Genomic DNA, 20,800 nt, shown 5'->3' with positions numbered 1-20,800 from the left:
ATTTGAGATAAGGGATACTAGTCCGGAACCAACTGAGTCAGAAGGCAAAAACAGAAATCTATTCAGGTTCCACCTTAGCCTCATGCAGCACTCAAACTGAGGGCACCAATTGCCAAACCGTGATCATGATGTATACAATGCCCACTGAATATTCCCCAATACACTCAGATAATTTCCCTTGTTGATGGTCCACTGATGGCATGTATGATTCAATGTTAGAGAGACCAAAAACCCTAAACTTATGGTATAGCAATAATGAATTCCATTTACCAACCAAGTTTCATTGGCAGCTACATTTACAACAGTTTTTCAAAATGACATCCTACAGCTTCAATGCAGGCCTGGCATTATCACATAAAGTTCTGTCATACCCACTCTAATATTCCTGGTGTCTTCTGAAGTGTTGCAGGCAGTGAGACTTCTTGACAGGAAATCCTCTTTAGTCTCAACAAGCATCTTGTACCCAAGACTCCTCACAGCCTCACAAGAAGAAATCTAGTGGGGTGAGACCACGTGAACATGCTGGCAATTTTACACATCAACCTGTGTGTATCCACTTTTTGGGTGATGTCTGATTTGTACACAATCCATCAGTTATATTGGAACCACATCCATTGATGAGAAACAAGTGGGATATGTTTCAGGAACCTGGGTAGTATGTCTGTGATAAATACTGTTTACACTGGTGCATTTAAGTGCAGAAGAAGAGTAAACAGGCTTAGTATGTAATTATTGACTCTGCCGTACCCCAGTGTTGACTGATAATGTGTGTTCGCTCTCAACTGTAGTGTGGGGATTCTCATCAGTCCAAACACAACTACTGCACCTATTTAGCATTGGGTCTCTGGTTAAACAGGCTTCAGCCATCAAAAGTACATGTGCAGGAAAGTGAGGATCGACTGTAAGGATCTGCAAGAACCACTGGCTGAGCACAACACGAGGTCCAAATTCAGGTGGAGTGAAAGCTTGCACTTTCTGTGGGTTGTAGGGGTGTAGCTGCATTTTCCATAATATTCACCACACATTATTCTTGTGAAACATTCATTTCACATGCAGCTGCATGCACCTTATCCACTGCAACAAGCACTGCACTGTGTGTCGGGTGCCCGTGTAGTTCGTCATCTTTGGTCATCACACTGTGGCACCACTTGCCCTGTTTTACATAATTGTTGGAACAGTCTTGAAAACGTGATGCGAGCCAGATGTCTTCTGTGCTGATATGTAGTCCGATGCAACCTTTATGCTTCTGTGCTGCTTCCATTTTCTTGCCCATACATGAGAATCATGTCTGCAGTTTCTGTTATTTGGTGAAGACTGGTAGATGTTAGTATTTCAAGTTGTAAACACAGACTGCCGTCTACTACAGTACAGACAATGACTATCAGGAGTGCTCATATCAATCTCAGTACACCATGTGCATTGGATTAGGCAAGTTATTATCCCACACTTTACACTGAAGTGCTCATCTGGATTGCCTGTCCTACAATGTTAGCAACAACAGTACTAGTACATGTATTCCACTGTCAGAGGTATCAGAATGATTTTAATTTGTAACTTATGACTCTGTTGTTTCCAGACTGGGGTCCTTTACCTCTAATTGATACATTTACCCTTTCCCATCTCCACTTAAAGTTTGTATCATCATTACAGAATCACCCTATATATGTAACAAGATTGGACCTAATCCCATCTCTATGATACAACTGTTGTCATTATTCCCCATTATCGAGATGCTGTTACATTGTGTATATTCTCAATGTCCCTGTGTGTCCTTTTAGTTACACTGAATGAAAACAAATTACCTGCAATATCTCAATGTTTGAGCTTCTCTGGGAGAATAATGTGAACTGCACAATCAAATTCTTTTGACAAGTCTCATAAAATACCATTTGGCAATATTCTCTCATTTAAGTTTTGTGCAATCTGTTTTATGAATTGAAAAATATCTGTGTGTGAAGACCATTTTGAAATAAAATTTTAGAATGATTAAATGTGTTATTTTGAGGGAAGTGCATTGTCGTTCTTGTTTATATAATTTTTTTCCAGAATGTGTGGCTCAGTAGTAAAGTTCCAGATTATAAATTTGAAGGTCTTGAGTTTCATCATGGATCAGTCCTAGGATTTTTATCTATCACTTATCACTTCCTTCACTTGTGTCAGTGTTTGTTGATTTGGAAAAAATGCCAAATTGCACTGTTGTTCAGAATCAACATAAAACTGTAGGTCCCCGATAACTGGCTGGGCAAATCAGTTCAAAGGTCAGAGGAAGGTAACATCATACCACCTCCAACAGGAGCATGCCTAGTTCAAAACAATCTTTGGATTGGTGACTGCTTTATGTTGAGAGGTGAAAAGTGAGACATGTCAATAATTAATAATATCTGTTGTACTAACTTTCTTGGAAATACATTATTGTCCGACACCTGTACATCTCTGTGGAAGTATCTCCTGTGATTGTGATGCTTTGCACATGTGACTGAACTCACTGAATTTATGTGATTAGCAGGATTTTGGTATTTCACTTGAGACATTGCCAGATGCACGGAAATGCGGTTTTGAAGGAGTACAATTACATTGTTAATTTCTTTGATAGAGTGTGCAGTAATTGTAACATGGCTGTATGTGTGGGGGGCACTGCTTCTTGCATGTATTACATTGCTTTATCCCTTGAACTGACTACCAGTCTGTTGAGCTACTTTGACAAAATAGTTCTTAATTGTATTGGCTACCTGATTGCTATACTTTGTTATTTTACTGGTTTCTTTAGTAATGGAGTCCTCACATTCCTTAACTGTTACTTGTTTCTCCTAGCTAGTGCCCATATAGGTTTGATTTTGTCGTCGTCGTCATCTTCAGTTCTGAGACTGGTTTGATGCAGCTCTCCATGCTACTCTGTCCTGTGCAAGCTGCTTCATATCCCAGTACCTACTGCAACCTACTTTATTATCTGAAATATTTATTTCACATTTTTTTAACCACTTTGCTTAGGACAGCACAAATTTCTTGTAATAATTAACCTGTTCTACTTCACTGTTTGTCCTAACCATTGCAAATAATTTCCCTTTCTTTGCACATGATATTTTGATCCCCTTTGTAATCCAAGCCTTTCTTTGTCTGATTAGAACCATACTTTATTTTCTTGGAAAGCAACTGTTAAAGACCGAGTGAAAACCGTCTAGAAGTACATTAAATTCAAAGTGACATCTGTCACATTGTACACATCACTCCACTCAGCTTCATGTGAGACTGCATTTGAACTTTCTGTTGTATGTTTGTTGACTACTGTACCTGCTTCCCATGTTACCACTTCATTGTAATCAAAGTAGTGTGTTGTGTTAAATAATACAATAGGTACTGGAAAATGATCTCTGACCAAAACTGACTGTACAATTAAAAATAACATTACTGTATGTCATTTATATAATTGAAATCAGGTAAATTTCTGAGTATGGCTAGTTGTGCATTATCCGAGAAGCCATTCACTACTGGATGATTTTTTTTTTTCTTTTTTTTTTCACTTATTAAATGTTCACCTACAAAATGTTGTCTACTTTCGTGTGTGATTCTGCTGGTGGAAATTAACAATGCAGTATGTTTCAAGTTTGAAACAACGTGTCTAAAGTGTTTCTTTTATTGGCATCTTTCAGAAAATTTAATAATATGTCCACAGATTATCATTTGCTTTCTTTTGTCTTCTGGGTGGCATAACTTCTCAATTTCATGTAAGAATATTTGAAAGATTCACAACAGGCACTTATATATTGTAACAATTTTAAATGACTTTTCTGGTAGCAGCAGTTCACATGCACAGGCTTGCAGTTGTTGATCTAAATTGGAATTACTGATGCCAGTAGATCTGAACTTATTCTTTTACATGCATGTCAGCTCCTATATTCTTCATACTTTCCCTACAGAAATGGACTGGTAATTTGTAGCCCTCAATGTTTAACATATGGGTACCCATATTTAAATGATGCTCTAACAACATAATACATCAACTTCCTTTAGACAATCTGGATTGTTTAAACAAAGGAGAAATTCATTAACTTTGTTTTTTTAGTCCTCCAACATTCTGTCTTATCCAAAGCAGAGCTTATCCACACAAGTTTCTTCTGTGCGTGGCACTTCACTTAAATGGATTTCTTTTAAACCAATTTATCTGAATGATACGTGTAACCTAAACACAGAAAGTCTACTGTTTGTGACATTGTCCCTAACCTCCTTAACTTTTGGCTATCAAGTTCCCTTCATGTCCAAGTGTAGACCATATATTGTGTATTCCCATATCCCAATAACAGCAACTTGTGCAGCATCAGTGGAAGCCTCCATGTGAACTCAGCACACTGCATCAATTTCTTGTCAACTTTCCTGATGGCATTCAGCCTGGGTTGATCATGCCATTGTAGAACCTCGACACAAATCCAACATTTGTGTGTGACGCAACTAACTTCTCCAGAGGACTTGTGGTACTGTATGCACTAATCTTGGCCAGGTTGTTGCCTGCACCCATTCTGTCAATACCTGGACCTGTTCACTCAGATCTCTCGACAAATCTGGTTGGCCAGACAAGGATTTTAACCAAAATCTTCCCAAATATGAGTCCATGGTCTTACCCTTGTGCCACCTTTGTTCATCATAAACTATGGAGAATTTTAATTTGGTAGGATAACTGAACTTAGACTGTACTGAAGATCCAAATAACATCTTGTGTAGTATTGAGAGTTGGTGAAATATAGTTTTAAAAAGAAGTTGAATGCAATCATTTGATGTATCTTCTTTGAACATTAGCGGAAGGAAACAGTAATGTTGACTGTTCAATGCAGTTGTAAATACTGTGTGCAGTACGGTGAAAAAAAATTAAGTAAATCTGACTGCGGGAGAAACACATTTCATGAGGGCAAAGGAAAGAGTTTTGGTCTCAGTGAAAAACTGTGTGTTTAGCTTAAAAATAAGTTTTTTTGGCATAGTTCCCTGAGAGGCCAATGTTGTTTTGTTGAATATTCATTCAGAGAGTAAATTCAGTTTCTGCTGTCCAGTTCTGAGAAGTTTGCACAATAAACCTAATTAGCAGTCAGAGTCGTCAATTGGCTCTAAATTCTGTGGCTGTGAAAGTCTAATGGTGCTCTATCTGGTGGATACATTGGATGTTCCAACACTTTGTACATCAAATTTCTCAGTTTTCCTATTGTTAAAGTATCTTTGTAGATGGCGTATTGTCATTTTTATGTATTAATTTTTTTGTTCATTTCAGGCTCTACTCTTCTTTGTTTTATACTTTGGCATGATAATGGGGAAAATCCCTTTCATATCTCAGGAAATACAAGTCATAACCTTTCTGGTAGATGAAGTGACTGCTTTTTTCCATGTAAGGTCACCATATAATTCCACTTTGTCATTTTGTTTCTGATGTAAAGTGGCTGATCCATGTCACTTCCACAGTAGCAACTAGATGTACAAAGGAAGTTGTCTTTATTCTTTTAGACAGTCCAAATAACACTGAAAAAATTTGTTTTCACATTTGCTTTTATGTAGAATTTAACAAATGCAAAGCTTTCTCATAGTCAAATCTTCAACTAAAACACACTACACTCTCTTCTGATACACCTATGGCAACTTCTTATCACTTGTCCGATACCATATTGTGTACCTTCTTAATATTTCCACGTACGGGTGCAGTTATAGATGTTTATGTTTGATCTTTCAGAGAAATGTGCCCACATTTTGTTTCAGCTACCTCTTAACTGTTGAAAACATAAGAGTCTCCTCATAAACCTTCACCAACTGACTGCATGAATTTATATTGAAACCAGTTGTAAACAAATATTTGCTTACTGCTTCCACTATATAAACATAACCTTAAAGCCTTGATATGCATCATGACAAGCTGTGGCACACTTTTTAAAAGTCTGTTTCCATTAGATAGTTGTCCATTCACAGAAATTTTTAGCAGCATCACATATTTAGGAAGAAGGAAGGTGTGCAGTGACATGTGAGGATTATAGTAAAGTTAATCTTAATCATGAGTTACATTTTTTCCTAGAACATTGAAGTGTAGTGACTATGCCCTTTAAAGGATAGTTTATTTTATGCATCTTTTTAACCTACAAATTCACTGTATACTACAGATGTTGACTATCAACAGATTGATATCATGTAGAGGGTTTGTGGAAATAATTCCTTACAGAAAATGTGATTAAAAAGATTCAAGCAAAAGTAAAATGTTCTCGTCTGGTAGAGTTAGTGGAAATCATGAAGGTGTTTGTAGACAAGTATTATGAGGGTGACCATCACAGTTACTTTGAAACTTTCTGTAAGATTTGTTTTAATGAATTTAAGTATTTATGAAGTATAAGTACATAGAAGGGGAAGTATATTAAATTATGTGAAGTCACAGTTACAATCACTTCTATTCATTGTTCTAGTGGCCCTGTTTTTGATTCTCTTTGTACCAAGTCGTGATAGAGAAGATGTATGCATAGTAGGCATTTTTAACTGTGTTGATACTAGTGTATTGTTTTATAACTAACTAGATAACACACACTACTTGGCTTACCATTAACAAAAAATGGCTCTGAGCACTATGAGACTTAACTTCTGAGGTCATCAGTCCCCTAGAACTCAGAACTACTTAAACCTAACTAACCTAAGGACATCACACACATCCATGCCTGAGGCAGGATTCGAACCTGCAACCATAGCGGTCACGCGGTTCCAGACTGTAGTGCCTAGAAACGCTTGACCACTCCGACCGGCTTACCATTAATAAACTGGGTATGGGTCAACCAATTTACGTTGCACTGCAGCAGTGCCGGGTATAATTTTACAGTGTGCTGCTTAGGATTGATTTACCCTTAGTTGGCACAACCGTTTTTTTTTGTGGGTTCTTATTCTGGTATAAATTAAACTTCATATCAACAGTTTTACTATCATTTATATGTAAGTGCTGAAGGTTTGCCTGACTACTGACTTGATTTGTCACACAGTTTACAGATTACTGTATGTCTCTGTTCTCAGTGCTAGCCCAGTTATTGTATCATCAGCAAATAAGAGCCTCTTGTGACTCCTCATTTACTCATACATCATTGATTAATGTGATGTGAAGTTGGGGGTCCTGCAACAGATACTTGGGGCATATCATTTCATTGTACACTCTTGTGACTGTATTTAAGCAACTGTGTTGGTCTTTTGATCAGTTGCCTAATTTACACCAGTTGTTTCCAGTCAGTAAGAAATGAACTGATCCACTTATTTGAGAGTCTCCGTATGCCATTATACAGGGTGGAGAAAAACTGTCACGAAATCTTAACCATGGATAGGTGATGCCAGTAGGAACCAAAATCACTTATGTTGTGTATGTCGACAATGCACCATTTTTAAACTACAGAAACATGGCACCACACACTGATTGGCTGTGGGATTGCCCCATTGCTGATGATCGGTTGACGGACAGCAATGTGGTTATCAGTTCACATATACAAATATTCCTCACCCTGTCACTGCCTCCACGTGATATGCACATGTGTCGAACAGGTCCTGCTGTTTGTCTCCATCTTACATCAGAGGCATTCACATGTAGGCTTCACTTTGGAGTGCCCACGCACACACACAATCACCAGCCATTTAGTCATACAGTAAGCGTGGCAGCACAGTATTCGTTTGAAGAACAACGAGATATGTTTTTTTTGTCTATGGACTAGCCAACAGTAATGCACACGGAGCTTGACGGTTGTATGAGGAACAGTACCCAGCAAGACACCACCCACACCTGCAAACATTTGAAGCATTTCACCGGCAACTTGGCAAAACAGGCTCGTTAGCATAATATCATGGTAATGCTGGATGACCCTTAACACAATGGGATGCTGCATTTGAAGAGAGCGCTTCGAGGAAGCACCTACGACAAGGACTCTAGCGATTTGACATGACATAAGGATTACTCCTTGGTTTGTCTGGGAGGTTTTGTGGAATGATGGCCAGCATTTATTTAGTTTTCACCCTGTCAAAGACCTAAATCTTGTGGCGGAGTACAAACACAGGCAAAGGTTTTGCCAGTGGTTTCTGCAATGTGTTACATGAGATCCTGACTTCCCCGCCATTGTGTTGTTTACCGACGAGTGCAGCTTCTGTCGGGATTGCCTTTACAACACTCTAGATGTTCATTACTGGGCAAGGGGAAATCCTCACATCATGTAAGACCACGGACACCAGAAATGATTTTAGCTCAGCATTTGGGCAGGCATTGTGTCTGACCATCTGGTTGGGCTGGTCTGTCTACCTCCTCGACTTACCAGGACAAATTACCTTCACTTTTTGGAAGAAACTCTACCTGGCCTGCTGGAAGATGTTCCCCTGGACGTATGGCTATACGTGTGGTTGTAGCATGATGGGGCGCTGGCACGTAACAGTCGTGCTGTGTGCAGATATTTAAATGAACTCTTCGACAGCCAGGTAATTAGCAGAGTTGCTCGTAGGACATGGCCCCCATGATCACCAGACCTCATGCCACTGTACTTTTTTCTGTGGGGGGGATAGCTTACATAGTTTATGTAAATTACGTAAGCCACAGCGCATGCGCACCTAGTGAGTTTTTCAACATTCTCGCACACTCTTTGCACAAACCATTAGTTCTAGAGAAAAAATGAATAGGACCTTTTTTGTAGGAAATTTAATAGAGTTTAATTTTGTACTGTGACCTGTTTTCGCTGGAGTGTGCAGTTTTCGAGTTATTCAAGAAAAACAAACAAAAGTGGTATTTAATTTGTTGTATCTCGGAAACCATTCAAAATAAGGCATACTTCCATATGCAGTATTTTGTTCAGAATCACTAGTGTACTATAATTCACACACACACACACACACACACACACACACACACACACACCTGCATCATGTGATATTCAGTTTTCACTGTGTTGTGCAATTTAGCCACGGCTTTCATGTACCAGTATCACTAACAGTTACAGACTGCACAGTTTTGGCGTGACAGCAGTATTTCACATAATAATTACTAACTGTACCTCCCTAAAACTGAGGTCAAGATGCCCTAAAACTGAGGTCAAGATGCCCTAAAACCACAAATCAAAGCTGAAAAGGAATTTTGTCTGCAACTGTGATAATTCAACATAAACACGTCAACCTCAGTTGCAAATAGAAAGAAATCTTTAGCCAGGTTTCAGCCAAAATAATTTGGCCTTCTTCAGAAGCCAGTGACACACAACTATTGCATGCTAAAGTTTGGCCATGTCAAGTATAAGACTGTAGCACTGTAGTAACCAGTCATAAATCTGCATTACTTGGGCTGAAGAGAAACAGCAGGCCCGCTGTGTGGATGAGGTCGGTAGGCCACGAGAGCTGTGCAGCACTTGCAGCCTGTTGACCTTATCCGTGCAGTGGGCCTGCTGTTTCTCTTCAGCCCAAGTAATGCAGATTTATGACTGGTTATTACGGTGCTACAGTCTTATACTTGACATGGCCAGACTTTAGCATGCAATAGTTGTGTGTCACTGGCTTCTGAAGAAGGCCAAATTATTTTGGCTGAAACCTGGCTGAAGATTTGTTTCTATTTGCAACTGAGGCTGATGTGTTACATGTTCAAAGCTGAAGATATTTACAAGAATATCATTAGGCATTTAACTTAAGTTCTCATTTGGTGTAATACATTCTTCAAAAATTGAATTAATTACTTTGGTGGTTTGGCTTAGAAGACAGAACACAGCACATAACTAACAAGAAGAAATGTATTCATAATTGTGAATACTATTAGACTTCAACAGCACAACTTATTGGTGACACTTGTGCCAGACCAAGATTTGAACCAAGATCTCCCACTTTACTCGAGTGGTCACCTTAACCGTTTCAGCTTTCTGAGCATGCCTGGAAGACTGACCCAAACTCTCAGGCATAACTGTCTATCCATGTCCTGTACACTCACAGTTGCTGCAAGTCCCATGCAGGGAAAGAGATTATTTATTACAGTCAGATCTTTGTAGGTAAGTAATACTAATTTGCATTGTCTGTGTTTTATGGAGTGCTATACACTGTCCTTCCACAGAAATCACAGCGATGGTTTGAGTTCAGGACATGGACATACGTTGACATATTGGGGGTGGGGTGGGGGGGGGGGGGAAGGGGGGGGGAGTTAAGGTGACTACTCATGTTAAGCAGGAGATCCAGGTTTGAGTCCCAGTTTAGCACAAATTTTCACATGTCGCCAATAAATTGTGCAGCTGAAGTCTAATTGTGTTCACAATTGCAAATATTTTTATTCTATTTTATACAGCCGTAAATCTTAACAGCGTCTGTTCCTTCAGACATGCGTGTCTCAAGGATGTGGTATAGTAAACCATCAGACACACTGTAGACATATCAACAGGAAGTGTGGTAACAGCAGATAAAAGTAGACACTTATTTGTGAAATGATTTAGTGAAACTTGCTTACAGAGCACAATTCATGACTTTTCTATGCTTTGTTTCCTACTATTCAAACTCTACGGTAGCTCTCGTGAATGGGTTGGAAGTCTTTCCTGGCTTACTCTGTTGACAAAAGCCTATCCCACCAAAGTCTAGGAGGGTTTGGGTTCAAGTCCCAGTCTAGAACACCATTTTAATCTGCCAGTAAATTTCACAGTATTATATATCCAATTTCCTGGTGTAAAATTCATTCGAAAGTGACATTTTTTCATTTGCAAGAAAAACTTACCCTCTCAAGAACAGGTATGAGCTCAGAGTTGTAGGTTATGTTGAAACGAGGTATTGACAGCAGTATTTCTGTTAGCTGAAGTTTTCCAATTGCCTCAGAAAGTGGGGTATGTGTTAAGTCCCTGATTAACTTGTTAATGCTGTTTCTCTTGGTTGGAAGTAGAATCACCATTGAATACTGATCATCCTGGAACATTAATAATCAAATTAAATTGTAACATGGGCATTAAACCAAAAAGGGAAAAGTGGTATTACTTTGTCTTTTAAATAGTTCTGCAAAATACCAAATCTAAATGTGTCAAGTGCGTGTGTATCTCTTGAAACTTCATGCTATACATTCATTTTAGTTACCTCATGCTTCACTGACTTTAATGGTCTGATAGGATATCTTTTTGGCAAATTATTCTACTGTTATAATTAGAGAATAAAATTCATATTATAAGTGTGTCAGGTGTTCAAGATTAATTATCTATTTACACATATAGTCCCATAGGGCCGAATTGAGGAGCAAATATCCAGGGTCATGGAACATGTCATTACATGAAATTACAACATAAAGTAATTACAGATAAATTAAAATATTTATGAACAAAAAAAATAAATAAATAAATAAAAACCCCAGCCATAAGTTTAAGTAAACACAATCAACAATGTAACATAGGAATCACCTTCATTTTTCGAGGAATTCCTCGACAATAGAATGAGTGACCCATGAGGAAACTCTTCAGTTTCAATTTGAAAGCATGTGGATTACTGCTAAGATTTTTTTGAATTATTGTGGTAGCTTATTGAAAATAGATGCAGCGTTATACTGCACACCTTTCTGCACAAGAGCTAAGGAAGTGTGATCCAAAAGCAGATTGGATTTCTGCTTAGTATTAACTGAGTGAAAGTTGCTAATTCTTGGGAATCAGCTGATATTTTTAACAAGAAACCATAGTGAAGAATATATAAATTGAGGGGGCAATTTCAGAATACCCAGACCGGTGAACAGGGTCCAATAAGATGTTCACAAACCTACACCACTTATTTGTCCAAACTGTCCATTTCTGAGCCAAAACTATCCTTTGGGAATGGGAAAAGTTACCCCAAAATATAACAACATATGACATAAGTGAATAAAAATAAGCAAAATAGACTAATTTTCATGTCAAACAATAGCCGACTTCAGATACTGTTCGAATAGTAAAAATGGTGGCATTAAGTCTTTGAACAAGATCCTGAACATGGGCTTTCTATGACAGTTTACTATGTATCTCAACACCTAGAAATTTGAACTGTTCAGTTGCACTAATCATATGCCCATTCTGTGAAATTAAAAAGTCGGGTTTCATTGAATTGTGTTAGAAACTGTAAAAATTGTGCCTTACTGTGATTTAGCATTAGTTTGTTTTCTACAAGCCATGAACTTATGAACTGCACTATTTGAAACAGAGCCAGTGTTGCACACGACATTCTTTACTACCAAGCTAGTGTCATCAGCAAACAAACATTTTAGAATTACCTATAATAATAGAGGGCATATAATATAGACAAATAAGGAACAGGAGTGGCTCCAACACTGATTCCTGGGGCACTCCCCATTTGACCGTGCCCCACTCAGACCCCACATCACAGCCATTTTAAACACTGCGAGTAACAGCCTTTTGCTGTCTGTTGTTGAAGTAAGAGGTGAACCAATTGTGAGCTACTCACTGCATTTCATGATGGTCCAACTTCTGGAGCAATATTTTATGAACAACACAATCAAATGCCTCAGTTACATCAAAAAGGATGCCTAGTGTTCGAAACTTTTTGTTTAATCCATTCAGTACCTCACAAGGAAGGCAGAATATAGCACTTTCAATTGTTAAACCTCTTCTAAAGCTGAACTGTGCATTCGATAGCAAATTATGTTATACAAAAATGATCAGTTATCCTTACATACACGGCTTTTCAATAACTTAAGCAAACACTGATGGCATAGAAATAGGTCTAAAATTGTGTACATTATCTCTTTGTTCCTTTTTATAAAGCACCTTTACCACTGAGTACTTTAATTGTTCAGGAAACTGGCCATTCTTAAAGGAAAAATTACAAACATGGCTAAGGACAGGGCTAACACGTGCAGCACAGTACTTTAAGATTATGCTAGGCACTCCGTCATATCCATGAGAGTCCTTAGCTTTCAATGATTTAATTATTGCCTAAATCTCCTCCTTGTCAGTATCACAGATCAATCTCAGAAAGGCATTTCTCAAGAGTGTTACACAGTTCCATGTAGAAACTAGGTTTTTCTTTAATTCACCAGCAATGTTCAGAAAACGATTGTTAAATACTGTGTATATATCTGGTTTATCAGTAACAGAAATGTTTTTACTATAAACTGACTATTTTGTCAACCTTGTGCTTCTGACCAGACACTTCCAAGGCTGCCTTTTACTGCTAGTATAGGGTGTCCATTTCATTTTCATTTAAAAAGGCGACATTTAAGGTAAATTAGAGAAAAACTTGGGAAAATGAAGGAAAAACTGGGACATAAATATTGTATTGACTAAATTTAATACACATACAAGTTTACCTTTACAACGTGCACTCAGATGACCTCAAATCACTTTTTACAATTATTCTGCCACACTATCACCGTACTTTTCACTTTTACGTACTTTATCAAGAAGTGCATTTTCGTTTGAAATTGTATCATAAAAGTCAGTATACGATGCACCATTAAAGAGTGTTTTGACAATGAGCAAGGCCCTCACTGTTTCAACTTTCATTCCGTTTTTTTCATCTGACCACAAAGAGTTCACTAACGAAAATGTATGTTCCACAGCAGCATTTGACCCAGGAATTTCCAGACAAAACTTCACCAAATGAATAATGTTTTACATGTTAATGTTTTTACTTTTGAAATAAGCAAATATTTTACAACATGTTGCACTAACACTTTCTTTGTCTCTTTCTTCACTTTATATGAAGTTCTGAGCACATGAAAATTCATCGAACAGTTAGTCTTCATCAACAGGAAAATTTGGTAAAATACTTTTAACAAAAACACAACAGTCCTGAATATCCTTCCACTGTAGCTGCCCCTTTTCAGTATTAACCCAGTCAAATGCTTTAAAAGGTGTGAGAAATGGTAAAAACTATTCTTTAATATACTCAGTGCAAGAGTCAAGGAAGATGTCAGCATAAATATGAAATTGTTTTACAGTAGTTTCACCCTCTTCTTCCAGCTTTCTTAGAGTCTCATGTACAAAGGATGTGAGAAATCCTTCAGATTTTCTATATTGTAATGTGCCTAATAATTTGTTTATTTCTTGATAAGCTTCCACTATTGTAATTTCTTGTTTCTCAATACATTTAATAGTTGTGGAGAAAGGTTTTAGCTGGCTAACAAGAAAGTGTAGAAGAACAATAGACACAGGGTTATCAAAGAATTGTTTAAGGATAACAGGACACTTAAGGGAAATGAAATACGATTTCAAAGTGGGAAATAACTCTACAATTCTTTCCAGTGCTGGTGGCAGAGATAGCCATCTTGTCTTACTGTGCCCAAGTGCAGTTTTGTATTCAGTTTCAGTAAACTTTCAGAATGACTTCAGGGGTCAACCGAAGTGTCCAATCCCACCCGTCGGCTTTGACCCGTGACGTAAGGCTGCTGTTGTGTGTGACATCACGACGGCGAGGAATTTAGTTTGTGAGAGTGGCGTGTTTGTAGGTGTCGTTTTGATGCAATTAGTGGTGCTCTCTGGTGGTGTGTTAGGTGATGTTTTTGGTTTAGTTTGCGAGTGTGGCATTGTGTGTGAATTTTGGTAAATTTCTTTTTTTATGTCTTTGGTAGGTATGTATATGAATGACAGGGTCAACAGTTTTCGGTTGTCGGCTATGATGGGGGACAGTGCATTGTCTCTAATAAAATTTCTCCAACTATTTGGATTTTTGGATGAAGTCATGAAGTGTTTAGTATGTTGTGAAGAAATGAGGCTTACTTAAAGTTCCGGTGTCTTGGACCAGGGACAGCTGTATGTAGAGATGTCTTAAGGATAACAGGTCAAAGGAAGTGTTCGATCCCAATGTGTGGCTGTGAATGTTGGTATTGGTATTGGTATTGGGAGATGTTTTTGAGCTATATAGGTCAAGGAAAGCGTTAGGTCCTAATTTATGTGATCGGGAGCTGCTGTTGAGCTATATAGGTCAAGGGAAGTGTCCTATTCCAGATGATATTGTGTTTAGTGGTATTTGGGGAGTTTTGTGATTTCGGTTTTTTTCGTCATTGTGCATGGTTTTGTACGGAGGTGGGTGTCTAAATTTGTTTATATTTAGTTTGTCCCCACCCAAAAGCCCCCTATTTCCTGCACTTGTCCCGTTAGTGTCATTAGGCTTTTTGTGGAATGTGTGTATTTTTTTTTTCGATGTATTTTCGTCCTCCTAATGTGTACGTAACGACTTTATATGCGCCATACTGGAATCGTGGTTTATGGTCGTTTCCGCCATATTTGTGACGTCATGGGTCAAAGCAGACGGGAGGGATCAGATGCTTCCGTAGTTCCGACTTCAGAGATTCAACCCTTACTGAGTATATGTGCAAATGCTGGTAGATTTTGTTTACAGTTAATTGGCAGTCGATGGGTAGGCAGTCTGAGCCAGTTTGTAAGGAATTGTGCACCACATGTGCTGGACAGCCGACACCTACTATATTATTCACTGTGTTCTGTTGCAGTTTATAGAACAAATTGTTTTGTCCTTTCCTCTGCTTACCACCAAAATCGGTGTTAGTGTTGTCCGAAGAAACTGCAATCACCTTTCCCTCAAGATCATATTTCTTTAAAACCTCCAGCACATAATTCTGAAGTAAATCTGACATTTCTCCAACTAAATTAACCAATTTGAGCACTTTCACCGTGATGCCATTTTCAGGGTGAAAATACCTCATAATGAGAGGAACCAACTTCAAATCCAGATGATTCTATGTATCAATCATTACAGAAATGAAGCTAGCACTTTTCAGTTCATTTAAAACCTGCTGAGCTGCATACGGTGCAATAACATTTGAAATGATTGCATTTCTTTTGTGTGTCCACATGTGAATTTAGGATTGAAAAGTTTTTTAACAACTGCTGTAGTACAGTCCATTGACTTAAAGCTATGGTTATGCATTGCACTGTGGTATGCAAACGTAGCTTCTTGTGCTGCCAACTGCGTATCCATTTCTGTTACTGATTTTAGCTTTACATAGTAGTCACTCACGCATTTATTTGCTCTTTTTGTTTGATCACTCATGCGATGTTTCTTCGTCTTAATGTGATTCACAATGTCAGACCTTCCACCATGACTAATAGCAAATTTTGACCTGCATGACGTACATTCTACAGTTTCTCCACTAACAGTGATAAAAGGAAACTCTCTTTTTATATTACTGTTAAAATTACACTTCTGTTTTGGCATAATGAAACAGTGATTGCACAGTGCAAAACATTAACAGTGTAGTGACAAAAGCCAGAGAGCAAGTATCAGTGGTGTAGACTATCTCTGGACCGAATGGATGGATTCAGTGGGCGATTTAGAAGAGAAGAATCTTTGTTGTTATTTGTAACCTATAGTGCGTTTATAATTACTTGCGGTTTTTGACAGTTCGGTACATGTTTGGCGTATGCTGAATGTCATCACACGCTTCCTAGCATAAATAATTGCGCAGTTAATAGCAAGTCAAACAACCAGTAGCGTAAAATACTCTAGCCAAGCGGAATCATAAAAAAAAGGACATTTGAGCGTCCCCCAAAAAACTTTCGGGACAGCGGGACATTTTGACAAAAAACGGGACGAATGGACACCCTATGCTAGTACCCTGTTTAGAATGTTCTAATGGAAAGCAACTCTCAAAGAGCATGAGAAATGTGTTAAGGAAAGAATTATATTTGTCATCTATCTTATCAGCACTATAAATATTCTGCCACTCTTGTTCCTTAACAAGGTTTAAAAAAAACACTAATGCCATTCGATTAGCTTTCCTACACAGCATCCTTTTTCTTGCACAATCATATACAAAAATAAAATTGAAGTCTCCACATATGACTAATTTCTGGCAGTTCCTGTAAAGTGAATTGAGAACCCTGCCCTCTAGCTTGAGCAGAAATGCTCTGAAGTCAGAGTTGGAGGACCTGTAAACAACAAAAATTAGACGTTTAGTTTCATTAAATTCCCTGCACAACATTAAAATATCTGTTCAGTGCAGTGCTGTGATATGTCTATGGACTCAAATAGAGTACTGTTTTTTTACGTACATGGCCACTCCACCATCCTGCAAGGAACTCCTTGAAAACAGCCAGGTAATTTGTATCCTGGTAAAGGATGCCTCTGAATTGTCAAATTATTCAAGTGGTGCTCCAATATACCAATAATGTCAGAGTCAACATCTATAAGCAGTTCACTAACTTTCTCTCTAATACCTCTTATATTTTGATTAAATATCCTAATTCTTTCTCTACTCTGATACTTTACCACCTCTGAAGGTGATTCCTTTGCTAGAGGGACGTCTTTTAAGCAGGCATACCTACCAGCTGAATTCAATCTAAAAAAGGTGCAGCTAGTACAGGAATTTTTCCATGAGTGATCCCACCACCACCCACTGCACTGTCACCTGTAAGCTTTGCCAGCCCCCCCTTCACATTCCTCTTGAGGTGCAGGCCATGCCTAGTGAAACCCGATCTACCGATAGACTCAGCTGGCAACACTGCAATGTGACCCATGCCCTCTGCCATCAGTGCCTTCTCCAGCCCCATGTTAACATGCCTAACAGCCGCATTAAGATAAGGCCAATCATGACGCTGAAACAGTTGCACAGATTGCACATTAGTCTCGGCAGTTAGTAGCTATCTTTACCAGGTCACCACCTACATCATATTCCCCATCCCCATCAAGACTATTCTCTGCTCCAGTCACAATCACTACCCAATCCTCTTTCAGAGAATTCCTACCTAACTAGCATACGCTGTCAGTCACCTGAGCCAGCCCTGCACCAGGTTTCACAGTGCTGGTGACCTGGTACTCACTCCCAACATTTCCTGCATCTGCTGGCCCACACCTCTATGGTGTGAACTACCTAGCAGAACTTCCTCCTTTCTGTTGGAATTTGTACCTGGCTTTGGCTTCCTAACTGCTGAGGACTGCTGTGTGTTTCCTACACCAACAGCTATAAGAGGCTCCTTTCCACTCAACTCTGACAGTCTGTCAAATCTATTGCATATACACGAAGCACAACTGTCTGGATATCTTTTCCTCCTAGCTGCCTTCTTACCAACTGCCAGTTCACATTCCCATCACCTTTCACCCTCTTCAATCTATCCAATTTCTCCTTTGTGTCTTATAACTGTGCCTGAAGGGCACAGATCTTACACTCCTGCTCCTCTGTCAACATATTTCTGCTATGGATTCTGCATTCCTAGGAGAGGACGTCACTAGAATGCCCACTGTCTTCCCCCCAATGAAAATACTTTGAACAGATCCCACACTATAATGAACTACTCACAATCCTATGACAAAGCCTACACTTCTCACTCATGGTAAAATTTTAACACTTACTGAAAAAATTAAATATTTATGTTACATAAGTTTAATTACAAAAGTAGAGTTACTTAAAGAACTAACAATAGTTGTCTCTAAGTTCTCACTTTACTAAGAAAGCAACAACTTCTATTAATACCACTAAACAACAAATAATACCAATACCACCAAAACCTCAGACAATTTCTTAGTTAAAGCAAAAATTCAAGCAGCCCCTGGAACACTCAATGAAATTAAAACAGTGAATGAAAATTTCACTGAAATATTGCACTAGAATCAGTAAGACACACAAAATCTGCTGAACAACTTCAATGCACAGGCAACTCAAAAAAAAAAACACAGTGGGCAAACATCTCCAACAGTTTATTAGGCCGTCAATTTGCCACAAACAAGATGAGACACAGTTGAAAACTACTAAATTTAATAACTGTATAACAGTGCACAAACAACTTTGTCAGAATTCAACTTAAGAACCACTACAGCTGCAACTGCTAATATTTGGATGAATGAAAACTACTAAATTTATTATTCAAATACAGTGCACAAATCTCTTGACAGTACTTACCTTTAGAATTGCTAGAGCTGCAACTGCACACTAAGAAATATGAACACACTGCTGAGGTCTGAGACTTTGATGAATGACGTAAGCATACTCATGAATAACAAACCACTCACATCAACAACACAGAAAGAAAGACTAAGATGAATAAAAATCCATTGATAACTTACTTTTACAGCAAATATCAACACAAATAAACTTTAAAATAAGTAACTGAAGACAAACATTATAAAATATTGGTGAGCAATTTCAACAGCAGTCCAGCACACATGACGTCACACCGAGAAGTCCCCATTAATTCACTAAATCACAAGGGGTGTGGAGGGGGCACATAAATGAACGGTTAAGGAAGATTAGGATTAAACAGCCAGTCAGTGACAAATTTGTCAGATGTAGAACAGTCAGTTTGGGGAAGTATAGAGAGAAAATCAGCCATGTCACACACACGGGAACCATCCCAGCATGTGCCGTACGAGATTTAGGGAAACTGCACAATCTGACAAGGATTTAAACTGCAGTCCTCCCGAGTGAGTTCAGTATCCTTGCACTGCACCAACTTCCTGTATCTGCTGTTAAAGAAGTCTTTCCTTCTCATGCACAGCATTACCATGCTGTAAAAGTGGAACTATTGTTATGTGCTAGATTTTATATTGTGATAACTGCAAATCCTATTTTGATGGCAGCTGCAATTTGGTTCATACAGAAAGAGCCTGAACTACTTTGACTTTAAAATGAACAATATATCAAGCGTCTAGTTTTCTTGACTTGCCTATGGAAAAGGACAGTGGATTTTTTATAAATATTAATTGTCCTTGTATTAACACACATTGTAATTATTCCGAAAATGTTAACATAATGAATACATTCAATTTTAAAAAAGAAGTGAATTTAAAAACTAAGTCAGTCTAACTTTTGTGAACTGGCTTAAAAAGTGCCAGTTTCAATGTTGAAAAAAGTGTCATAGTTTCAGTTTTAAAACTGTGACATTGTGGATTCCAGTAGAGGGGTCATGACAAAAATATAAATACACCCTCAACAAGACAGTACAATTGCAAGGACAGGAAAATCACTGCAGCTGTATATGAAATGATAGTGTCCTTATTTTGAAACATGACAACTGTATCTCTAGAAATCTTTCTTGTTAATTACATATATGTTGGAGAAACAATCATCTTCACAGTTTAGAAGAAAGTTGCAGGACAACAGTGATGGCAAGTGGCATTTGTTCTGAAGCATCTTTTAAAGTAATACTATGCCAAGCAGCATTTCCCACAATGGTTGCCACAGTTTCGTTTATAATTATATCCACTTAGAATACAGTACAAGGGTGCAACAAAGTTGTTATATGTCATGATTGTTATAAAAGTTGGTCCTACCTCTCAGAGTAGACATTGGCACTGACAAGGCTGGAATAGTTGATGATGGATGGCCATATGTGGCCAGTTGACTGCTAGAGTCTACCAAGAGGATGATGGGAGCAGAAGTCATAAGAACCAACAAGAGTATTACTGAGGTTTAGTGACAGTGATAAAGATAATAGGGACAGTATTTATTACCTCGGACCATGGCAAGGGGTGGACAAAATGGGATGTTCCATTCTGGCTGGTCAGCAGTTGTGCAAGGTGTATGTGGGAATTAGGCATCAGTGTTGTTTTAGACAAGGTGGGGACAGCATTGATGCACAATGGACACCTTGGAAAAACCAACTTACTGGCAGAGAGAGTGTCCTTGTCACTAATGAAACAGCGTCAGTGTTTACTGTATGTTTCTCTCCTGTGGAGAACTGCCTCATTTCTTATAAGTCATCTTAATTTTCAACATCCTTTTGTAGCACACCTCAAATGTTTCAGTGCACTGCTATCACTGGAAAACTTCTCTTTAAAGTATATAATGTCATAAATAGTTATGGCTATCAATGTAGGAATACATGTTATTAAACACTGAACTGCTGCCAACTGATTTTGTATGTCATTAAATTGAGAGTGTCACACAGTCTACTGG

General features: G+C 38.3%; 2 protein-coding genes across 5 annotated transcripts in view; one reads left to right on the top strand and one right to left on the bottom strand.

Moving 5' to 3' along the window:
- The window catches only part of LOC126470515 (constitutive coactivator of peroxisome proliferator-activated receptor gamma-like), a 750,708-nt gene that overhangs the window by 435,310 nt on the left and 294,598 nt on the right, over nt 1–20,800 (top strand). The gene's annotated exons all lie outside the window — the stretch shown is intronic.
- Nucleotides 1–20,800, bottom strand: part of LOC126470517 (leukocyte elastase inhibitor-like) — a 63,196-nt gene that overhangs the window by 2,289 nt on the left and 40,107 nt on the right. Inside the window, exon 6 of the mRNA XM_050098428.1 lies at nt 10,700–10,885. Coding sequence (XP_049954385.1) covers nt 10,700–10,885 — 186 coding nt within the window. The remainder of the gene's footprint in view (nt 1–10,699; nt 10,886–20,800) is intronic.

Source organism: Schistocerca serialis, chromosome 3 (assembly GCF_023864345.2).
Source record: "Schistocerca serialis cubense isolate TAMUIC-IGC-003099 chromosome 3, iqSchSeri2.2, whole genome shotgun sequence".
Taxonomy (NCBI): Eukaryota; Metazoa; Arthropoda; class Insecta; order Orthoptera; family Acrididae; genus Schistocerca; species Schistocerca serialis.
Note: the sequence above shows the minus strand (reverse complement) of the source record. Positions and strands in the feature narration are given on the sequence as shown.